The sequence below is a fragment of the Tetrahymena thermophila genome (assembly GCF_000189635.1).
Source record: "Tetrahymena thermophila SB210 genomic scaffold scf_8254617, whole genome shotgun sequence".
NCBI lineage: Eukaryota > Ciliophora > Oligohymenophorea > Hymenostomatida > Tetrahymenidae > Tetrahymena > Tetrahymena thermophila.
In genome coordinates this window covers 277535-296978 of record NW_002476387.1, presented here as the reverse complement: position 1 = coordinate 296978, position 19444 = coordinate 277535, and the positions used below count along the sequence as shown (strand labels likewise).

General features: G+C 23.5%; 5 protein-coding genes across 5 annotated transcripts; 1 reads left to right on the top strand and 4 right to left on the bottom strand. All coding sequences in view use genetic code 6, as the record gives it.

Annotated features, from left to right (window-relative positions):
* Nucleotides 1–976: 976 nt before the first annotated feature.
* Nucleotides 977–3488, bottom strand: TTHERM_00193910 (NADH-ubiquinone oxidoreductase flavoprotein; the record flags this gene model as incomplete). Its single annotated transcript, XM_001017144.3, has 8 exons — nucleotides 977–1089; nucleotides 1150–1219; nucleotides 1279–1360; nucleotides 1416–1942; nucleotides 2182–2286; nucleotides 2358–2556; nucleotides 2875–3026; nucleotides 3312–3488. The coding sequence occupies 8 exons, from the start codon at nucleotides 3486–3488 to the stop codon at nucleotides 977–979; spliced, it is 1425 nt and encodes a 474-aa protein (XP_001017144.1).
* Nucleotides 3489–4434: 946 nt separating this feature from the next.
* Nucleotides 4435–10578, bottom strand: TTHERM_00193900 (hypothetical protein; the record flags this gene model as incomplete). Its single annotated transcript, XM_001017143.2, has 14 exons — nucleotides 4435–4548; nucleotides 4597–4725; nucleotides 4782–5459; nucleotides 5515–5755; nucleotides 5814–6279; nucleotides 6423–7423; nucleotides 7482–7776; nucleotides 7836–8007; nucleotides 8066–8188; nucleotides 8242–8883; nucleotides 8946–9464; nucleotides 9527–9740; nucleotides 9872–10032; nucleotides 10156–10578. 14 exons carry the CDS (start codon nucleotides 10576–10578, stop codon nucleotides 4435–4437), a joined length of 5178 nt encoding a protein of 1725 aa, XP_001017143.2.
* A 1326-nt stretch (nucleotides 10579–11904) lies between these two features.
* On the top strand, nucleotides 11905–12560 carry TTHERM_000193899 (hypothetical protein; the record flags this gene model as incomplete). Its single annotated transcript, XM_012797899.1, has 5 exons — nucleotides 11905–12003; nucleotides 12067–12103; nucleotides 12193–12272; nucleotides 12326–12401; nucleotides 12490–12560. The coding sequence occupies 5 exons, from the start codon at nucleotides 11905–11907 to the stop codon at nucleotides 12558–12560; spliced, it is 363 nt and encodes a 120-aa protein (XP_012653353.1).
* Nucleotides 12561–13297: 737 nt separating this feature from the next.
* TTHERM_00193890 (Yip1 domain protein) lies at nucleotides 13298–14913 on the bottom strand (the record flags this gene model as incomplete). The annotated part of the gene is made up of 10 exons (XM_001017142.4): nucleotides 14665–14913; nucleotides 14465–14578; nucleotides 14342–14376; nucleotides 14166–14273; nucleotides 14029–14104; nucleotides 13910–13963; nucleotides 13730–13810; nucleotides 13605–13676; nucleotides 13477–13547; nucleotides 13298–13412 (listed from the first exon to the last, which is right to left on the bottom strand). Exons 1-10 carry the CDS (start codon nucleotides 14713–14715, stop codon nucleotides 13298–13300), a joined length of 777 nt encoding a protein of 258 aa, XP_001017142.3. The 5' UTR covers nucleotides 14716–14913.
* Nucleotides 14914–15284: 371 nt separating this feature from the next.
* On the bottom strand, nucleotides 15285–19194 carry TTHERM_00193880 (ubiquitin carboxy-terminal hydrolase; the record flags this gene model as incomplete). The annotated part of the gene is made up of 11 exons (XM_001017141.3): nucleotides 15285–15507; nucleotides 15564–15640; nucleotides 15695–15766; nucleotides 15824–16181; nucleotides 16238–16477; nucleotides 16532–18100; nucleotides 18160–18314; nucleotides 18368–18809; nucleotides 18862–18940; nucleotides 18996–19056; nucleotides 19111–19194. The coding sequence occupies 11 exons, from the start codon at nucleotides 19192–19194 to the stop codon at nucleotides 15285–15287; spliced, it is 3360 nt and encodes a 1119-aa protein (XP_001017141.3).
* Between the last annotated feature and the right edge of the window lie 250 nt (nucleotides 19195–19444).

Below are 19444 nucleotides of genomic sequence, written 5' to 3'. Positions count from 1 at the left end.
ATGCAAAGTTATCTATTTTAATAACTATTTTCGAAAAATTAAACATTGATTTACACATTTTTCTTATCGTTTAATTATAGGCTTTACTTTGATTTAAAATTTTTAAAAATACTAGAAGAAAGTTGATTTCATTTATTCATTTTAAAAACAATACTTTGTATTAACAAATCAGGTTTAAAAAGTTCGCAAATTATTTATTTTAATGACGTAGGTATAAAAATTTAAAGATAAAAATTAAGTGAAAAGCAAAAAAGAATTTTAGGAAATTTGGTATTATTTTTAATGAAGTTTAAATATATTTTAAAGGATTTTTTTAATAAATTATTTTAATATTAATTAAAATTTTCAAAATAATTTTTTTTGATTGTGATTTACAAATATTATATTTGTGTTGAAGATATTTTAGCTATCCTCCAATAAAAATAGTGTTTAAAACTTTAAAAATATTCATAGTAATCATCTAATTAAAATCTAAAATAAATATTTAATCACTTTATAAAAAAATTTTTAAAGTTAAATTTAATAAAAAAGTAAATAATTAAAAAATTTGTGAAAATATTTATTTGATAAATAAAATATTATTTTAATAAAAAATTGTTATTATTTTCATAAAAGTTAATTATTTAATTTTAAAGTGTTGCATTTTTTCTTATTATCAAATAATTGAAAAGATATTTTTTTATAAAATTTTCCTGCAAATAAAAAATATATTTAGTTATAAAAGAAGATGAAATTGCAAAAGAATAAATAATGAGATGATGTGGTAAGAATTTTGAAAAGATGAAGATAACATAAAATTAAAACATATTTATGAACTTCATATTTTTTTTTAATTGATGAGATAGGTTTATTAATTATGTGATAATAATCTCCAATCCAAGATTTTTTCATAGATTTATTTTTTAGATTTTAAAGCTTTTGAAAAAACAATCCAAGGAATGCAATTAAATCACATTAAGTATTTCTATCATTACATTCAATGGTGTCCTATTTAAGGATTGGATTTTCTTGATTTTTTAAGTTGAGGGTGCTTAGCATGATAAGAATCGATTCTATCTTCTATTTCTTCTCTGAAATTTTTAATTAAACCTAATAATAATAACAGTTAATTAAATCATTTGATTTATTATCTTCTTTATAAGTAATTACCTTGAACGGGCCAGGCAGCAGCATCACCCAAGGCACAAATAGTGTGCATTTCGATTTATTGAGTTACTTGCTAATTTATTTATAAAATTTAATTAATTTTAATTTATTTTTAAATATTGATTTATTTACTTAGAGCATATCAATTTCAGCGTAATCAGCATTACCAACGAGCAATCTTTCCATAACATCAACAATCCAGCCAGTACCTTCTCTGTTTAATATTTTAAAAAATTAAATTATGCTTTTAATTATTTAAGTTTTTATACCTGCAAGGTGTACATTGACCACAAGATTCGTGTTTGTAGAACTTTGAGAGACGAAGAATAGCATCAATAGGATCAGTGGATTTATCCATAACGATAACGGCAGCAGTACCTAAACCAGAACCAACAGCTTTAAGGGCATCGAAGTCCATAAGAACATCATCACAAACATTCTTGGGCATCATAGGAACTGAAGAACCACCAGGAATGACGGCCAAGAGATTGTCCCAACCACCTCTAACACCACCACAATGCTTTTCAAGTAATTCTCTAAGAGGAATACTCATTTCTTCTTCAACAGTGCAAGGATTATTAACATGACCACTAATGCAATAAAGCTTGGTACCAGCATTATTAGGTCTACCGAAGCTAGCGAACCAGGAAGCACCTCTTCTCATGATAGTGGGGCAAACTGCAACAGTTTCGACGTTAGTAACTGTAGTAGGGCAACCATAGAGACCAGCATTAGCAGGGAATGGAGGCTTAACTCTAGGTTAACCTGCCTTACCTTCAATAGATTCAATAAGACCCTTTACGTTAAAATTTATTAATTTTGTTTAAAATTTTAATTTTAAAATACTAAAAATAAACTTGAAAATAAATTAAACTTTGAGTAAAATTATTTTTACTTACAAAATAATTTTTTAAATTTTAACTAAAAATGATAAAAAATAAATGGTTCTTCTTTTAAATATTTTAATTTTTTCAAATAGTAAGTTTTATTAATATTATAAGTTAATGATATCTGCAATTAGTAAAAGCAATTTACGGTTTCTTCACCACAGATGTAAGCACCTGCACCTCTGTGAATGTAAACATCGAAATCATATCCAGATCCACAAGCATTCTTACCAATAAATCCTTTAGCATAAGCCTATTTTAAAAATAAAAATTTTATTATTTTTCAATAAAAATAAGAAATATTAAAGTTTTTTATTAGTTTACTTCGTCAATAGCTTGTTAGAGAATGTTGGCCTCAACCCAGAATTCACCACGAATGTAAATGTAGGCAGCTCTAGCACGCATAGAAAAACCAACAACCAAAGCACCTTCGACTAACTTGTGAGGGTCATTACGTAAGATTTCTCTGTCCTTGCAAGTACCAGGTTCAGACTCATCAGAATTAATAACTAAATAGGAGGGTCTTTATATAAAATTGAAATAAATTATTCATATTGCTCTGCAAAAAGTTTTAATTATTTATATATATGTATTTAGTATTTGTTTCTCAATATCTTTTGATTCTTTAATTGCTAGCTTTTTATTTTGATATATTAAAATATTTTTTGAATCAAAGTGAATTTATGGAAATGAATGTCATATATTATTCATTTTAAGGAGCTCAGTATATCATATTAATTGCATTTAGACTAAATATTGATATTTATATTAAATTGCTTATATTTATTTCCCTTTTCCTTTTCTATTTGTAAGTAAGTAATTTCTTTTTATATTTTGTTACCTGCCATCAGGATTAACTTTAGGCATGAAGGAGTATTTCAAACCAGATAAGAAACCAGCACCACCTCTTCCTCTAAGACCTGATTTTTTAATTTCATCAATAATCCATTCAGGGCCGTTGCTAAGAATTTCTTTAGTTTAATGCCAGTCACCCTTTATTATAATTTAAAATAAAGTTTTAATATTTATTTTTTAACTCTGTATATTTTCAAAATTAGAAAAATAGTAATCTCCACATTCTTAATCAACCTTCTCTATTATTCTAAATATCATTGCTTAAGTGTATGCCATACTTTTATTTTAGCACATTTGTATTTAATTTTAATATATTTTATCCAATTGCCATTCGTAGCTTGAATTTGAGTAAGAAAAAGAAGAATAATGCTTAAGAAATGAGAAATTAATATTTTTGCTTAAATTTTTAATGAATATGCTCACTCTCTTTAAAGCACCCTTAACGAAAGGATCGCCATCACGATAAAGGTTGGTGAAAATTCTATCCTAATCCTTGAGGTTACCATAACTTCTATTATAAGAAATAACCATGGAGAGGTTCTTGCTATTCAAAAACTTCTTATTGGCAATAACTGTAGTCTTGAAAATCTTTGATAACATTGATACGATAAGAAGATATAATAATCAATCTACTATTTATGTTTTTATTTTTCTTTCTTTATTTATATTTTGATTTATCTCAATCAAAAAGGCCTAATACAAACAATACAATACAATCCAATCTTAAATCTTTTCTTTTGTATATATTTTTCTAAAGCTTTCTTCCTTCCTTTTTATTATTTTTATTTACTTAATCTTATTCTCTTCATTTTTAGTTATTTAGTTAGTTAGTAAAACACACTCCTAATAGCTCCTATATTAATTAAAAGGATCTTTGTATGTCAGCATGCATACATATAAACTTTCATTCATTTATATATATGATTATATCTTATTCTACATTCTCTTAAAAGTATTGAGATCTATCAAAGCCAACTAATATTTAAAGAATTAATTTTTAAATTCTAAAAATTTCTATTTTACTTCAATAATTGAATAAAATTTAAACAATTTATTACAATAAATTAATTTTTTATTGAAATCTAATTTCTAAAAATATAAAATAATTATTAATAAAAGTTATGTTTTTAAAGTCCCAATTAATTAAAATAAATTTTAATTTTGACCAAATAAAATAAATATTTACAATAAATCATAAATAAATACATTTTAAATATAAATAAATATATTGGATAACTCATATAATAAACATTCCATTAGTCTTTACATAATGTTGCTTGATGTTATTTTTTTAATTGTTTATTTACTTACTTATTCATTAATTTAATGAATTACTTTTGTCAGTAATTATTCGTTTATAAAATAAATATAATTTGTATAAACATTCAATGATAATTTCAGTTGTATTTATTATTTTCTATTTATTTTTTGTTCCTATATTCTCTAATAAATTATTTGCTAACTAATTACTTAAGTATTCTTCTGTTAAATATATAAAAATTAATATAATTGTATCACTTAAATGTTCAAATAAGTAATGTGCTTTTCATTTAAATTTATTTTCTTCATATGATCCTAATCCTTTTAATGTAAAGTCTAAGCATGGACCTTCTTAAACAGTTATTCTGAATTTACTTTTATACAGGATATTTGTCTTTGGCTAAATTAAAAAATAATTAATATTTTTAATAATTAAAAGCTAATTTACTCTAAAGTTTATGTAGATTTTTTAGGGATATAACTATTATTAATGAAGAATCGCATTTATCTTTTTTGTGGGAAGAGCTAATGTATCTGGGAAGCTTTTTACTGGAATTGAAGGACCATTTAAAGTTCCCTTTATAGAATAAAACATATATTAGCATTTTCATAAATATTTAATTATAATATTACTTCTGTCATTTAAAATTCAAACACACTAGGATCATCTGTTCTTAGAGAGTCTTCTAATTCTAATTTAGTCATTGTGTTTTATGGTATAGCTGAACCTCCCCTTCTTACTGTAGTTTTAAGATGGTTTAGTTTCCAAATAGCAGGAACTTTAGAGACATTGCTTAAGAAAATAACAACAGTTTTGAAATTATTTATGTGTACTGTTCCAAAGTCCTAAATATCAACTCCTTAAACATCTTCAGTACCTGAAGTATTTAGTTGTAATTAAGGTCTTAGTAATTATCCCTCAAGTTCTATTGTTTATGAGTCTCCATTTATGTAATTAAATTGCAGGACACCATACTTATATACTTTATAGGTGAGAGGCCATTCTTCAGTATCATTAATGTCTGCACCTGAGAAGTTAATTTTTAGCTTGATATTGCTATTCTAAACTAAATTGAATTTTGTTTCTATTTCATTTTTATCTTTAATAACAAGCTTGGTTGTCTTTTGCTGATCAAATTTAGCAGGAGAATTTGTTGCACTTTAAACCAACTTAAATGGACCAACAATCGATATGCTAAATAATAAATTACACTAAAGCAAATTAACAAGGCATATTTCTTTTGTTTATTTCTTAGTTTCTTATAAAGCCCACTTCTAAAATTTGAGCTTATGAGAACCCTCAACATTTTTCTTGAAGATTTTAATAAATAAATTGAGTAAAATTTTTATTTTTAAAAGAATTTACCAATTTATCAAAGTATAACTGGGGATACAGAGATTATGCTTTAAGATAAACTGCTATTGTTCCCATATTTAGCAGAGGGTGGTCTTCGAGATTCATGCCATCTTACTCTATAAATGTTTGACTTTCTCTAGGATTGACTAATCTTGGTTTTCCAACCATTACATAATTGTAATTAGCTTCTTATTAAGACTCATACTCTATTTGAATAGACTTGTCTTATCTTCCATCAATTAGAACTGACCTTTTAAAATATTTTGATATTATTGATATGGTATATTAAAATTTATAGTCTAAGTTACCTTTCAATTATTTTAAATGGACTTTATTCAGCCTCTTTGGGTTCTATGGGTTCGAATTTCAATTAGCAAACATTATCAGTTCCTAAATGAGGATCTTCAACTTTAATTTTGAAGAAGTCATTTACTTCTTTTTGTTCATCGAGATTGAAGAGCTTCCAGTCCATAGTTATATCTTTAGGACCTGAATTTTATATTTTAAACTCTCTCTTCATAACTGAAATATTTTTCATATATGTTCCAAAGTTAAAGCAAGGCCAATCGCCTTTATAATTCATACCTAATTAACTTGGTAAAACTATTACAGGCGACCCTTTAACTTCAACAACAAGAGGGAATTTTTAAATAGGTAATCCTTTGACATCGATAGAAAGTTCATCTTTAAAACTACCACATATATCATTGAAGCAAGTTATTTTTATTACTACTTCGCTATGAGGTTTTAGTTTTCCTTTATTTGGTTCACACACTTTAAAAATAAAATAAATTATTGCAAAATAAATTTTAAAGTGAGAAATGATTTTTAATTAAATTTTAAATTAAAAATTATTATAAATTAAATTTTAAACTAAAAAATATTACAAATAAAATTTTAAATTAAAAAATTATTACATATTGCAATTCCTTTATTATTAGCTAAATATATTCTTTAATCTTTTTCTAAACGCTTGGTTTGATTTAGCGCTTATCCTGAATTAGATGTAAAGTTATTCTTTTTCTCTATATCATCTGTCAGTAATACTACAGGCCTTGGAGGTAAAGGTTTAAGAGATTTTTTATTTATCCTTATCATAGATTCTCTTTTTACTATTTGTGAGGGAACAGAGTTAATACTTTATGAAAATCTTATAGCCTTATTTTAATTATTATTATTAATATCCTCGAAATTCATTGGAGAAAATTTTCCAGTTAAATTTTAGCTTTGAAGACCAGAAATTAGACTAAGGTCTTCAGCTATTGAGTTTAGATATAGGGCTGAAGTTGGAGATTTTACTTCATCGTTCATAAAAGGTTCATATTTTGAAGTGAATAGTTCAAATGTTGTGTTTACTCCTGATGTATTTTTTATGCAAATTTTTATTGTCTTTGGCTTATTTATTTTGCAATCATAAAATTCAAGAGCTTCTAATTTTTAATTCTTATTTTATGTTTAAGTTTTAGCATCTGAAATCATAGATTTTATGTGACTTTTTCCTACTATAGCATTAACACTAGCTTCTAGAGGGTTTTAATTATGATGAATATTTTAAACATTACTATCTAAAAGCTCATATTCAACGCTAAGCCCAAAAACATCTGCTTTAAACTCAAACCCTAAAGGATGTTAAATTCCCTAGCAATTTAAAACAAATATTTCATTTAATTATCCGCCTTCTAATGGCTGCAATTCAAATTTTATTGGAAGTTTAGATTTTGGTGGAATGACTCCTTTCACAGGTATAAAATTATATTTAATGTGATCTCTTTTTTAAACTTATTCATTTGCCTCAGTTTCCCATTCAAATGGACAAGGTATATTGCCTAAGTTTTACAACTCTATGTATAATGGAGTCTTGCCTTTTACAAAGCTGTATTAGTTGCAAGCATAAAGAGTTTCAGATTACATAAAAAACCTTAATTAATTTATCATATAGAAAAATAAATATTATCAATAACTTAAAGAGTTTTTACCTATTCAAAGTGACATGTATTTTTTAAATTTCTGCTGTTAATTCTATGAAAATACTCTTCCCAGATTTTACCATTAATTCAATTATTTAATTAATTTAGCACGCATCTTCACAACCACACTTAACTTCAACTTCAATTTTACCTTTTGGTGGGATGGTTGCTATTGGTGGGTAAAAGCAAACCCTTTCAATAGCTTTTTTGTAAAATTTCTCATTTTCATCTCTTATATATAGAAAACTTTGATCAGAATTAGCTTTTTCATTTTCTAATCTTCTTAAAATGATTTCTTTATGATCTTTTCATCAAAAAAAAAAAAATTGGTTTAAGTAAAATGAAGACTTTAAAAATTTTTACCATCAAAAGATCTATCCTACTACTTGCTTTCTTTAAAAAGTACTTCTGCCTCTACATCACTGCTATTTTTTAATTCAAGTTTATATTTTGCAACATCGCCTGCCTTAAATAATCCAAAATTAATCATAGGCACATTAAAACTAACACTTGGTCCAATAAAATCTCCTATGAGCTTAATTTTATAAACCAGAATTAAAAAATTGATTTTAAATAAATTATTTTTTGTTTACTTCCATCATTTGAGAATGTGCTTTATCAAAATCGACTCTGAAAGTTATAGATTTGTTATTTTTTACTTCTTTCGATATAAAACCGACTGTTACGGCTTTTACTTACTTTGGTCCTATGACTCCCTTCATTTAACGATATTAAATTTATTTAAAAATAAATATTGAACTAAATTTACACTCTAATCTTTGATATCACCTACTATGCTTGCTTAATGATTATAAGCTTCACATACTGAAATATTAAATTAAATTTCTGAATCAGAATGATTGATGAGATTAAATTCTTTATAATAGAGCTTGTTAACAAAAAGCTAGCCAGGAAAAACATAAAAAGGAGGATCTATACTTACTTAAGAATAAGTAGAAAGACCGATTAGCTCAAATTCAAAATATGTTAAACTAGACCTATCTGTATTACTACCTAAAAAACCTGGTTTAACAATTTACTTTCCAATATGCAATTAATCTCCAGATGAAACAATTCCATCATCATTAAAAACTAACTCCCTGTTTGTCAAATCACCTTGCTTTTACTCTTCAAATTGTAAAATTTAAGGAATCTGATTAGATCTTATAATTGATTCTGGTGGATTTCTGATACATTATATGGATATGTCATCTATAATAAGATTTGCAAATTCAAATATTGGTGTTGGATCACGAGATGAAAATGACACTTTAAATCTTTTTATCTCATTTGGTTCAAAATATCCTTAAAAAGGTTCAATACTAAAACAGTAATCTTCAGGTTTATCGATGCTTAGTCTTGATTAGCGGACATCTGTTTTACTTACAGACCAATGATATTTAACTCTAACCTAATATTTATTTTATATATAAAAATAATTTTATTTGATTCAATTTATGTTATTTTTATTACTTATGCTTTATTTTAAATGCTGATATATCTTGAAACTACAGTACCTGGGTAGGCATCGTTGAAGAATATTTTTTTAACAACAGTTTAGGGATCTAGCTAGTTAACCTCAGGTATCTCACTGAGTATAACATGATCTATTCCATGTATTCCTAATTCTGCCATATTTCCTGTACCTTTCAGTGTGTACACAGCTGAGGTTAAATTGTCACAAGCAAGAATAACTTTTTCCATAGTAACTCCCTCTTTCTTAGGTGTAAAAGTAACATATATATCAATAATTTCATTTTTTTAAATATAAAATTCAGAGGGATAAATAGTAAAGCATTCTGTTTGTAAAGTATCTCCAATTTATTTAGCATCTCGGGATGAGTCTTCACAAAAAAATTTAAACCCAGCCTCTCCACCCTTGTTAACAATTTTAAAAACCATATCTGTCTAATCTCCTAGCCAGCAACTTTAACAATCAAGAATTTCAGGTAAATTAATTAGTGGTGCTTCTTTCTATGCTATGATAGGAATCTTTATAAAATTTATTTTAAACCTGTTTAAATTTTAATATTTTGTTTGTGAATAACTTATACCTTGAAAATATTTTCTTCTGAAATGAATGTGATTTCATCTCTAAATTCGGAAAAAGAAGACGCAAAAAATTTAATATTAAGACTAAGTGACATTCCTGGTGCAATCATGCCCTTTTCTCTACTGATATCTTCTTAAAAACCATTTGTCCTTAACAAATCATATTTAGAAGCTAGTTCTCCAGGATAAACAACTTTGCTGATAGTGAATTGATCACTGATTAAAAAATAATTAAAAATTAAAAATAAAAAGCGGTTTCTTTTATTATTTGTAATTGAAATTGTAAAGATAAATAAAAGCAACTTGTTTTATCAAAAATTAAAATAATTTAAAATATAATTAATTACCTTTGAGGTGGCAGAAATTTGATTCTCCTAGATATTTTGCTAACATTAACAATTTTTAAATTTATTTCATACACTTCGTTAATGAGATAATTTTAAAATAAAATATAAGATGGTATTGCCCTAAATAAGCTACTGCTACTATCCACATCTATCAATAAGTCCTTTTCGATAATTTTAAAATATTTCAGATAAAAACAGTCACATGTTGTTTTTCTTTAAATGCAATAATATTAAAAAGATCATTTAAAAGCTCATTTTCTAAATTTTTTGTTTTGATATAATACCTTTTTAGATTCGATATCAGTAAATTATATTGGAGGTCTAATAATCTCATATCTAGGATTCCTCTTAAAATTTATACGTTTATTCATATTTTTTATTATTTTTTCATTTTATTTCTTTTCCAAAATGTTCATCTCTTTTAAATATTATGGAATTTTTGTTCTCCTAGGTAACAGATTAGCTGAATTATTATTCTCAGCATTTTTGCTAATAATTGATTCTAATTGCGACTATGGTTGTGAACCTAAATTTAGACTAGGTAATTTTGCAGATTGCATTCTCTTAACATTTTTGCTTAAATTACTACTACTTTTATTACTAGTGTTAATACTATGCTCTTTGCTTGAAGATATTTTTTAATCTTCAAGTAAATTTTATCTAGATTTTGCTGAATAGCTTGGTCTACTATTACTTTTTTTTAGCATTTTTTATAATAATAGTGAATGATAAAAGAAAATAAATAATTTGATTTCAGATCAATCAATCAAATAATTAATATATATGTATCTGTTTTAATTACTTCAAATTAGATATTTTAAATCTTTTTCTTAAAAATTAATGAATAAATTAACTAATAATCAATCACTCGTTTTAAATAATAGTTTTAAAATTATAGCTAATTCATATTTTAAAAATTTATTTTTTTTATTTTAGCATGGCAATTGCCATTAATTCAAATTCATGATTGTTAAATAAAAAATATTATTTCATTTTACATAAAATTCAAAAACTTGAAACTTTTTTAGGATACAATTTTTATATTTTAATTTTTACTTTGATTTAAATCGAAATTTATTTTCAGTAGTTTTTGAATAAATAGAATTTAAACAAGAGACTGTTTATTTTTATTATCTGTGGATAATACTTTATTTAAATCTTACAATTTTTTAGAAATATCAAAGCAAAAAAAAAAATCAAAAAAAAATAACTCATTAAAATAGGTTAAATTAAAATAAAATAACATATATTTTTTATTTATTTGTAAAAATTTTTGTTAAAATCTATAATAACTATAAAACAAATTAACATTTTCCAAGGGATATCTTAATTTTATTAATTTTGAAAGTATCGAAATAAAATAAAAGCATAATTATCAAGTTAATTAATATTTAATTTATTGTTTTAAGAAATATTTTTTATTTTTTCATAGTGAAAATAAATTTATTACTGCTTTTTAATTTAAAAAAAATTGAAACTGAGAGGGTTTATTTATATAATTTATAAAAATACATAAAATTGTACAGTTATACTAATTCAATTTTTTTTTATTGAAATTATTATTGGATAGTTTAGAAATATTGATAAGATTCAAATAAAAAAAAATAAAATGTTAGATTTTATCTTATTAAAAAATAGATTTTCATCAATTATAATTTAACGCTAATTTAGTAAATTTAATAATTAATTAATATATAAAATCGAATGCTTAATCTCTATTTGTTTAATTCATTTTAAAAATTCAAAAATTCTATTTTTTCTTTCAATTTTTATTAGATTTTATTTATACTAAAATAAAAATATATTTTTATAAAGCATACATTTAAAAAATAACTAATTTTACATTTAATATATTAATAAGATTAGTTATTAAAATAATTATGAAGGTCTAAAAGAAAAATATTTTTTGTAAAATGATCAGCAAATACTTAATATAATTGAAAAATTTAAGATATAAAATACATCTTTTAGTATACATTAATTAAGAATAATTAAACAAACTTAATAATTTATAAAATTATAACACAGAATACATGATATCATTTTCTAAAGGAACATTCAAAGTTATTGAACCTGTATTAGCAACATTAAAATATAAGTTGGAGAATGGATTACCACAATTTATAGTCAAGGTAATTCTTTACATTTTATCACTTTTTTTGTTAATAAATTTTTAATAATATCATAATTAAAAGCACTACACTGATGTTGTTTTAAATCCTCTACAATATGGTAATATCTATAATTTATATATGGAACTAGTTACATCCATTTAATTTTAAAAATAATATCAAACATTAATTTTAATATAAAATATTTAGAAGTAAAGTATACTGTTGATGAAAATTCAGCCATTGAAGAGGAAATAGAACAATAATAATATAAATCAATCTAGTTAAAAGTAAATTTGGTCTATTCAAATACTATATTTAACATATTATTTTATTTTTAAAGCTGGATTTTACTTACTTAGTAGAAGCAACTTCAACACAAAAATAAATTATGAATAACTTTGGTGTAGTTTAAGTTAGTAAAATATTTCATTTTTTTTAAAGAATAACAATTTTTAATTTTAATTTATTTATCTTTACTTAATTTGTCTACTTATAAATAAATAGATGAATTTAAAAGTAGAATACCAGTAATTGTTTCTAAGGAAAATGATGACTTATGTATCACATTTTTGTGATAGATAGATATATAAATGACTAATTATATTAATATTTTAGCAAGACAACTTTGAATATTATAAAATTATTAAAATCTATTTTTTTGTTTACATATTTTTATATTTATCAAGTTTAATAGTAAATACTAAATTCTAACTAAAATGCTTTTAAAATTTAAAATTTAAAAACTTGCTGCTAAGATTTCATAAGTCTAACACAAAAATAATAAAATAACAAACAAATAAGTGTTGAAATTTTGGAAATTTTATTCATCTACAAAAAGTAAAATTAACCATTCTTATATTCTTATTGTAAGAATATCTTAAAAAATTATGATTTTAATTCCTAAAAACCAAATATTTTTTACTTTATTTTACATAAAAATTTTACCAAATTAAAAAAATATTTCTGCTTAAATATTAATTGTTATAATGAATTAAAAACTAGCTTATTATAAATAATTATTTCTATAAATTAATAAAATTAAATCTTTTATGTGAAATAAAATCTATTTTTTGATAATAAGAGTGAGTGAGTGATAGATTTATTACTTTAACTTTAAATTTAAAATAATTTGAAAACTAAAAATAAATTTAAATTTTATTTATTTATCTATTTAAAATTCAAATAATAAATCAGAAGATTTTATAGATTTACAAATAATACTTTAAGAATTTATCATTTTCAATATTATATTCTTAATATATAAATGGTTTAATTGCATAATTTATTTTGTTTATTTGAGAAACTAACTTGCTCATGAGAAAACGTCGAAGAAGAAAAGCTTGAAAGAAAGCATAAATGCAATTTAGAAGCATCCAATAACACCTAAAATAATGTATTTCTTTTAACTTGGGAGGTTTCTAATGTCACTTTAAATATAAATTAAAAAGGATATATTTTTGATTTCTAATTTTTCTTTAAATAGAATTTTACCCATAGATGTTAACGAAGATGAAGATTGTAGAATTAATGAATCCGTAAACAGTTAAAATCCATTATAACCACTATTATAATTAAATATTTTTAAGTTATGATGATATAAAATTGATATTAAGTTATACTGAGAAAGGAATAGTGTTTAAAGCTGCAACTATAGCAAAACAAGCCATGGAGTATCCATATAAGCAGATAGCCTAAAGATAATTTAAAAATATTAACTTTTGTTTAAATTAAAATATGTTCTTACTTCAAAAGGAGTAGTTTCACCACCGAAGCACTTAATCAATATAGATAGTAAGACAGGGAAACATATACCAATACCATAAATCTTATTTTATATTAAATTTTATAAATTAATTATTCGTATAAAATAGACAAGGAATATGACTATAGAACAAATTGCAATTTAAGTAAATAAAATAATTACCAAAGCAGCAGCTAGAGGAGCATATTTAAAGTCAACTTCATACTTTTCTTGATTCTTTAAATAAATTAAGTTAATATTTTTAGAAAAATTTTTATTTTTGATAAAAAAAAATCATTTACTGAAATATAACTTGAAAGGTTACCACAAACGCACAATAAGAAAATAACTGTTGTCAACACCCAGAAAGGGCCCCATCTTTTTAAATAAATTTAACGATTTTATTAGCTTTTTTTTTAATTGCATTTAATTAATTTACAAATCAGGGGTTTTTTTACTCTAAAATTCGGGCTTGTTTGGAATTAAAACATTTATTAATTTCTTCTTTACTTCAGCGCTTGTGACGTTGAAGAAAGGTTGATAATATCTGTTTAATAAGAAAATATTTTATTAAATTTAACTCATTAGCACACGTGTATGTATGATTTAATTTACTCAATTGAAAAAATTCCACAGCATCCAGTAGCTTTCTATTTGTTGAATTTAAAAAAAATGCTCAATAAATTAATAAATTGTATTTCTTCTAATGTTATTAGTCTATTTTTAAATTGTATTTACTTATTGGTTTTCTTAAGGCTATTATTGAGGTTCTTTTTATGCGCTACCTGGTTATGATTCGACATCAGCTGATGGTTTTACGTTTGCTGATCCAAATGAATTTTAGTAATTATCCTAGTTTTATATAATTCAAAATAAATAACACCATTTCTTTTTAACTTCTAAATTTTCTAAACAAATTTAGTTATTCATTTATATACATCTGATCCATATAACCCTTATGGTTAATGATTGTCTTGTTAAAAGTCCATTTAATTAATACTACTAATAATAAGATAGTTTTTGATTATTAAAAATTTTTTGATTTCGTTTTTATTATATTGTTTTTATTAAATTTCTATTTGATTTATAAAATCTCTGAAAAAATTAATCTAATTTTATTCAAATAGGTTGAGTTTTATTAGTTGCTATATAACAGGAAGCTATTTATTACTCCTTTCCTTCAATCTATTTTTAATTTAATAAAAAATTATATATTTTTTGAAATTAACTTTATAGTATTCTATTAGTACTAATAAATATGAAGATAGATATATTCAAAAAAACTAATTTATTTTTATTTATATTCCATTCAAATAATGAATTAATAAATAATATTTCATATTTATAAATCCAAACATCAATCAATCATTTTTTTCAGATATGTACTTGTTTGTTTTTCTTTTTGATGCTAAAGTTTAGAAAAAAAGCAATTAAAAATAGGTTTTGATAGATTTTTTTAATTCAATTAAATTTTAAAATAAAGTATGTAAATTGATTACAAGAATATTAACAAATAAAAAATAAATACATTTTTATATTTCAATTAATAAATAAATTTTCATTCAGTCATTTGTTGGTTTCCTTTTTCTTGAGCATTGATATCTTATTCTTATTCATCTACATTATCTTGCTAATAGTTAATTTTTAAGGCTTTCTCTTTGGGATGATATATTTTGTTTACTCTAGTCTTTTAAGCTTTTTCTTGCCTTTAATTTTAAATTCTCATATCTTTCAAGTTCTGTAGGTTAAATTGTGCTAAGTTCAAATCTTAATCTTTTACTCTATTTTCAATTAAAATTTAAATTAGACTTATTTTATCTTTGTTTAAATCATTTACATTAAGAGTTATCCATCATTACTGACCTTCAGTGGAGCTTTGATTATGCTTTCACTGTTATTATTTAAACATATCCACTTTAAATTTAAAAAAATAAATTATGTAAAAATGTATTTCTTATGTTCTTTTACCTCCTCGGAAATCAAGTCATTCAACTAGAAATTCTCTACATCTTTGACTAAAATTACACACATATTGCTAACCTGATAAATATTAATTTAAATTAAGTTAGAGATTACTAAAAATTAATTTTTATCTACGTTTACAGTTTTATCATATGAGAAAATATTGTTTGCTAAATCGTGTAAAGTGTCTTCTTGCTTTACTATAATTTCAAACCTGTCTTTGAGGGTATTATTTTATGAATCCAGTATTCTTACATAAAGTTTATACTAATCTAAACTTAAATTTTGAACTGTGGTTTCTTTAAATTCTACTGCAAACTCGGTTTTTTCACTCACAAATTATTCACTCAAAAGTCCTTGCTTATACAACCTCCTCAACTTGAATTGATATTTTTCCCTGACTTCAAAATCTTAGCAAAGTTAGGTGTACTATGGAATATTTTTATTTCTTAGATTTTTTCTGATTGCCTCTTTTAACTCATCTAAGTTCCAACTTTTATGAAATAAATTTTTTCTTATTGCTAAATAACTTTCATTTAAAAAAATTACTTTCTATCAGTTATTATTTCTCCTACTTCTTCAAATAAGAAGAATATATTAGCCTCAAATAAGCTTTATGGTTAGGCAATATATAATTTATTCCTGTATTCATTTTAGTTGCAAGGGATTCCATATTAGATATAGACTTTTCTGTTAAAAGCATGATTTTCTTTGATTAACGAATTCATGTTTTTAATTTCTTTCCCCATGGGACCATCAAACCTTAAAATAACTTGATTCTATTCTATCCTAATAAAATATAAATACATTTAATTAAAATTTAATTTAATCATTTTGGATTACTTAAGCGTTTCACATAAAACTTGTTTAAGGTATTACTCTTATCTTCTAGAGTCTATTTTTATTTTTTGACTGAATTGTGTTTGAAGCTCTTCTTCTTAACTAGGGATATTGTAGCGAATATAAATCGTACTAGAAATCTCCTCAAATTTATCAACCCATTTATACTGCTAAGCTATTTCTTCTTCTTGAATCTCAACAAAAAGAACTTCTTCTTAAGTTACTTCAAGCTCTTTAAGAGATTTATTGCTAAAAATATTTAATTATTATCCTAAAACTTAATCCTCTGTTATTATTTTCCTAAATATGAGAACTCTTTTATAATCCTAAGCATTAAACTTAATACAAATTAACTTTTGCAATCCTTCAATAGACAAAGACTAGTTGACATCCTCAATTTTAATTACTTCTAAATTCGAATTTAAATCTTCAAGACCTAAATTATGCTAATTTGCTAAACATATTTAAACAAAGCTATTGTTTGAGCTTTGTTCTATTTCCATATCAGATTTGATATTATTTTAGTTCAAATTTTCTCCCTTTTGTTATTTAAGCTTCATATCAACATCATATTTCAAAGTTATAACTTTATTAGCCTCTTACTTAAGTTTTTCTTCTTCTTCTAATATTTTTTATAAATAAATTGGAATGCTTTCATCATTAAAAGTGATGCTCGAATTAGGGCTGTATTTCCTATAAAAAAGCATATAAGCATTATTGAAATCAGACCCTCCGTAAGCTTTTTTTATAACATCTTCTAATTCCATATAAGTAACGGAAGAATCATTAAATTTATACCAATACTTATCTTCAAATGATTTAATAAAGGCATAATAATGTCCTCCGTACGCACCACCACTATGCATGCAAATAGAAAAAAGCTCATAAACATTATCTCCATCCTTTAAATATTCTTAAATCTACTATTCTGTCTCTGTCCAGTACTATTAATAACTACTATTTAAATATTCTAAATATTCTTTTAATTGCTATTCTCTTGCCTATTTTTCTTATTCCGAATTCAAATTCTAGCTATGCTAGGTATTACTACTTTAAAACATTGGAGGTGCTTATGGAATGGCATTATTTTTATTATCTTCAAGGCCTAAGTTTGTATTAAGAATGTTTATAGGAGGAGGAGGTGGTATATCATTCTTTGTGTTATCTAAATTAAGTAAAATAGGAGCTGGAGGAGGAGGTGGCAAATTCTGTTATACTTATTCATCTTAAATTTCGTTTACTTCTAAAACATATTTTTCTCCTTTTACATCATCTGTAAATAGTTCGATTTCAACTTCTTCTTTTTAGCTTTTATCTTTTTTATTTTTTAACCTTTCATTTTTTAAAAAGTCTCTCAAGTTTTGTCCTTTTTGCTTGGTATCTTCTTTAGAGACAATTTTTTTTTTTTAATCATTAGAAATCATGTTATTTGTTTAGTTAGATGGTTTTGTTAAATCTTTCTATTTATTTGCTTCTTCTTTTTACTTTTATAATTCTTCTTACTCCTTTTATGTCTAAGTTTTTTTATCTTCGAATCTGTTTTTTATCTCTTATGGTATTCCTTGATATCCACTAAATATTAAAATGAATCATTTTAAATAGTAGATAGAAAATAAAATGAAAATAATTACGAATCAAATTAATTCATATTGAGAATATAGGGAAATTTAAATAGATTATTTAATTTAACTCTACGGTCCATCATGTAATCATAAGTAAATCTATTCAGTTAAATAGTTAAAATTTCGGGTATCTTTTCAATTCTACAACCCCTTAATGCATCTTACTTTAAAAATTAAATATGTATTTTAACTATTATTAAATAAAGTAATTAATTACTTTCGAGTTACAAGTTTCACAAAAATATTTATTATCATTAACTAGTTATTCAGGTCTCATTAAATTTACGAATGCTTCATCAATAGACTCATTTTTAATATTTTCAAAGTCATTTTTAATAGTTAGCTGAATATCTAAAAATTATTCTTCTCTTAGACTTTCATTTTAACAGTTTAGACACTTAACATAGTTCACCATATTTCCCTAATACAGCTCGTTTATAAATTTTATTTTAAAAGTATTATCAATAGCTTCAAATAAAATTCTTATAAACTCTTAACTGTCATGCTGTTAGAAAGCCTCTCCACTAGTCCAACCAAAACTTTTAATTAAATCTTAAGTGCTAATCTTCTTGTCTTTTTTAATTTGTAGCAGTGCAAAAAGTTTCTAAATTTAAATAGGAATTGATTTCTCTATTTGTTTAACCTTATCGACATCTATACTGTTTATAATTTAACTTTAATTACTCTTTTAATTGCAATATAAAAATCAACTTTTGAGAGAATATATTGTATCTGAATTCTTAAGTCATGAATAGTGTTTAAATTACACTATTCATATAGCATGTTGCACCTATTAAAATTTGAAACAATAATAAAAAAATTATTTTAAGTATAAAAGCAAATACCAATATTTTATATTCCAATATATTTCTGCTCTGCACTAATTGATTTTCCCTTGAATTTGTCCTTTATATTGATTAAAATCGTTATAAAATTGCATTTAAAGAATAAAAAAATTACCTAAGATTTCATTTTGTAAAGATATGTATGATTCTTTCTTTTTGATATAAATTTTTAATTTTTCAATAATTAATCAATTTACATCAGAAAAAATCGCTTATCTAAATCACAAACTAGATTTTTGAAAGATTGTTTCTATCAGTATTTAATCAGAATAAATATAAAATGATAAATAGATACCTAAATCTTTTTTCATTTAAATTTTTAAAAAACTTTAAACTTCTAATTTTTTCACTAAATTATAATATATATATATATATATAAATATATACTATTTTAAACAGATAAATTATATGCAAAGTAATCTGTAAAACAAAGATGATAATATTAAATT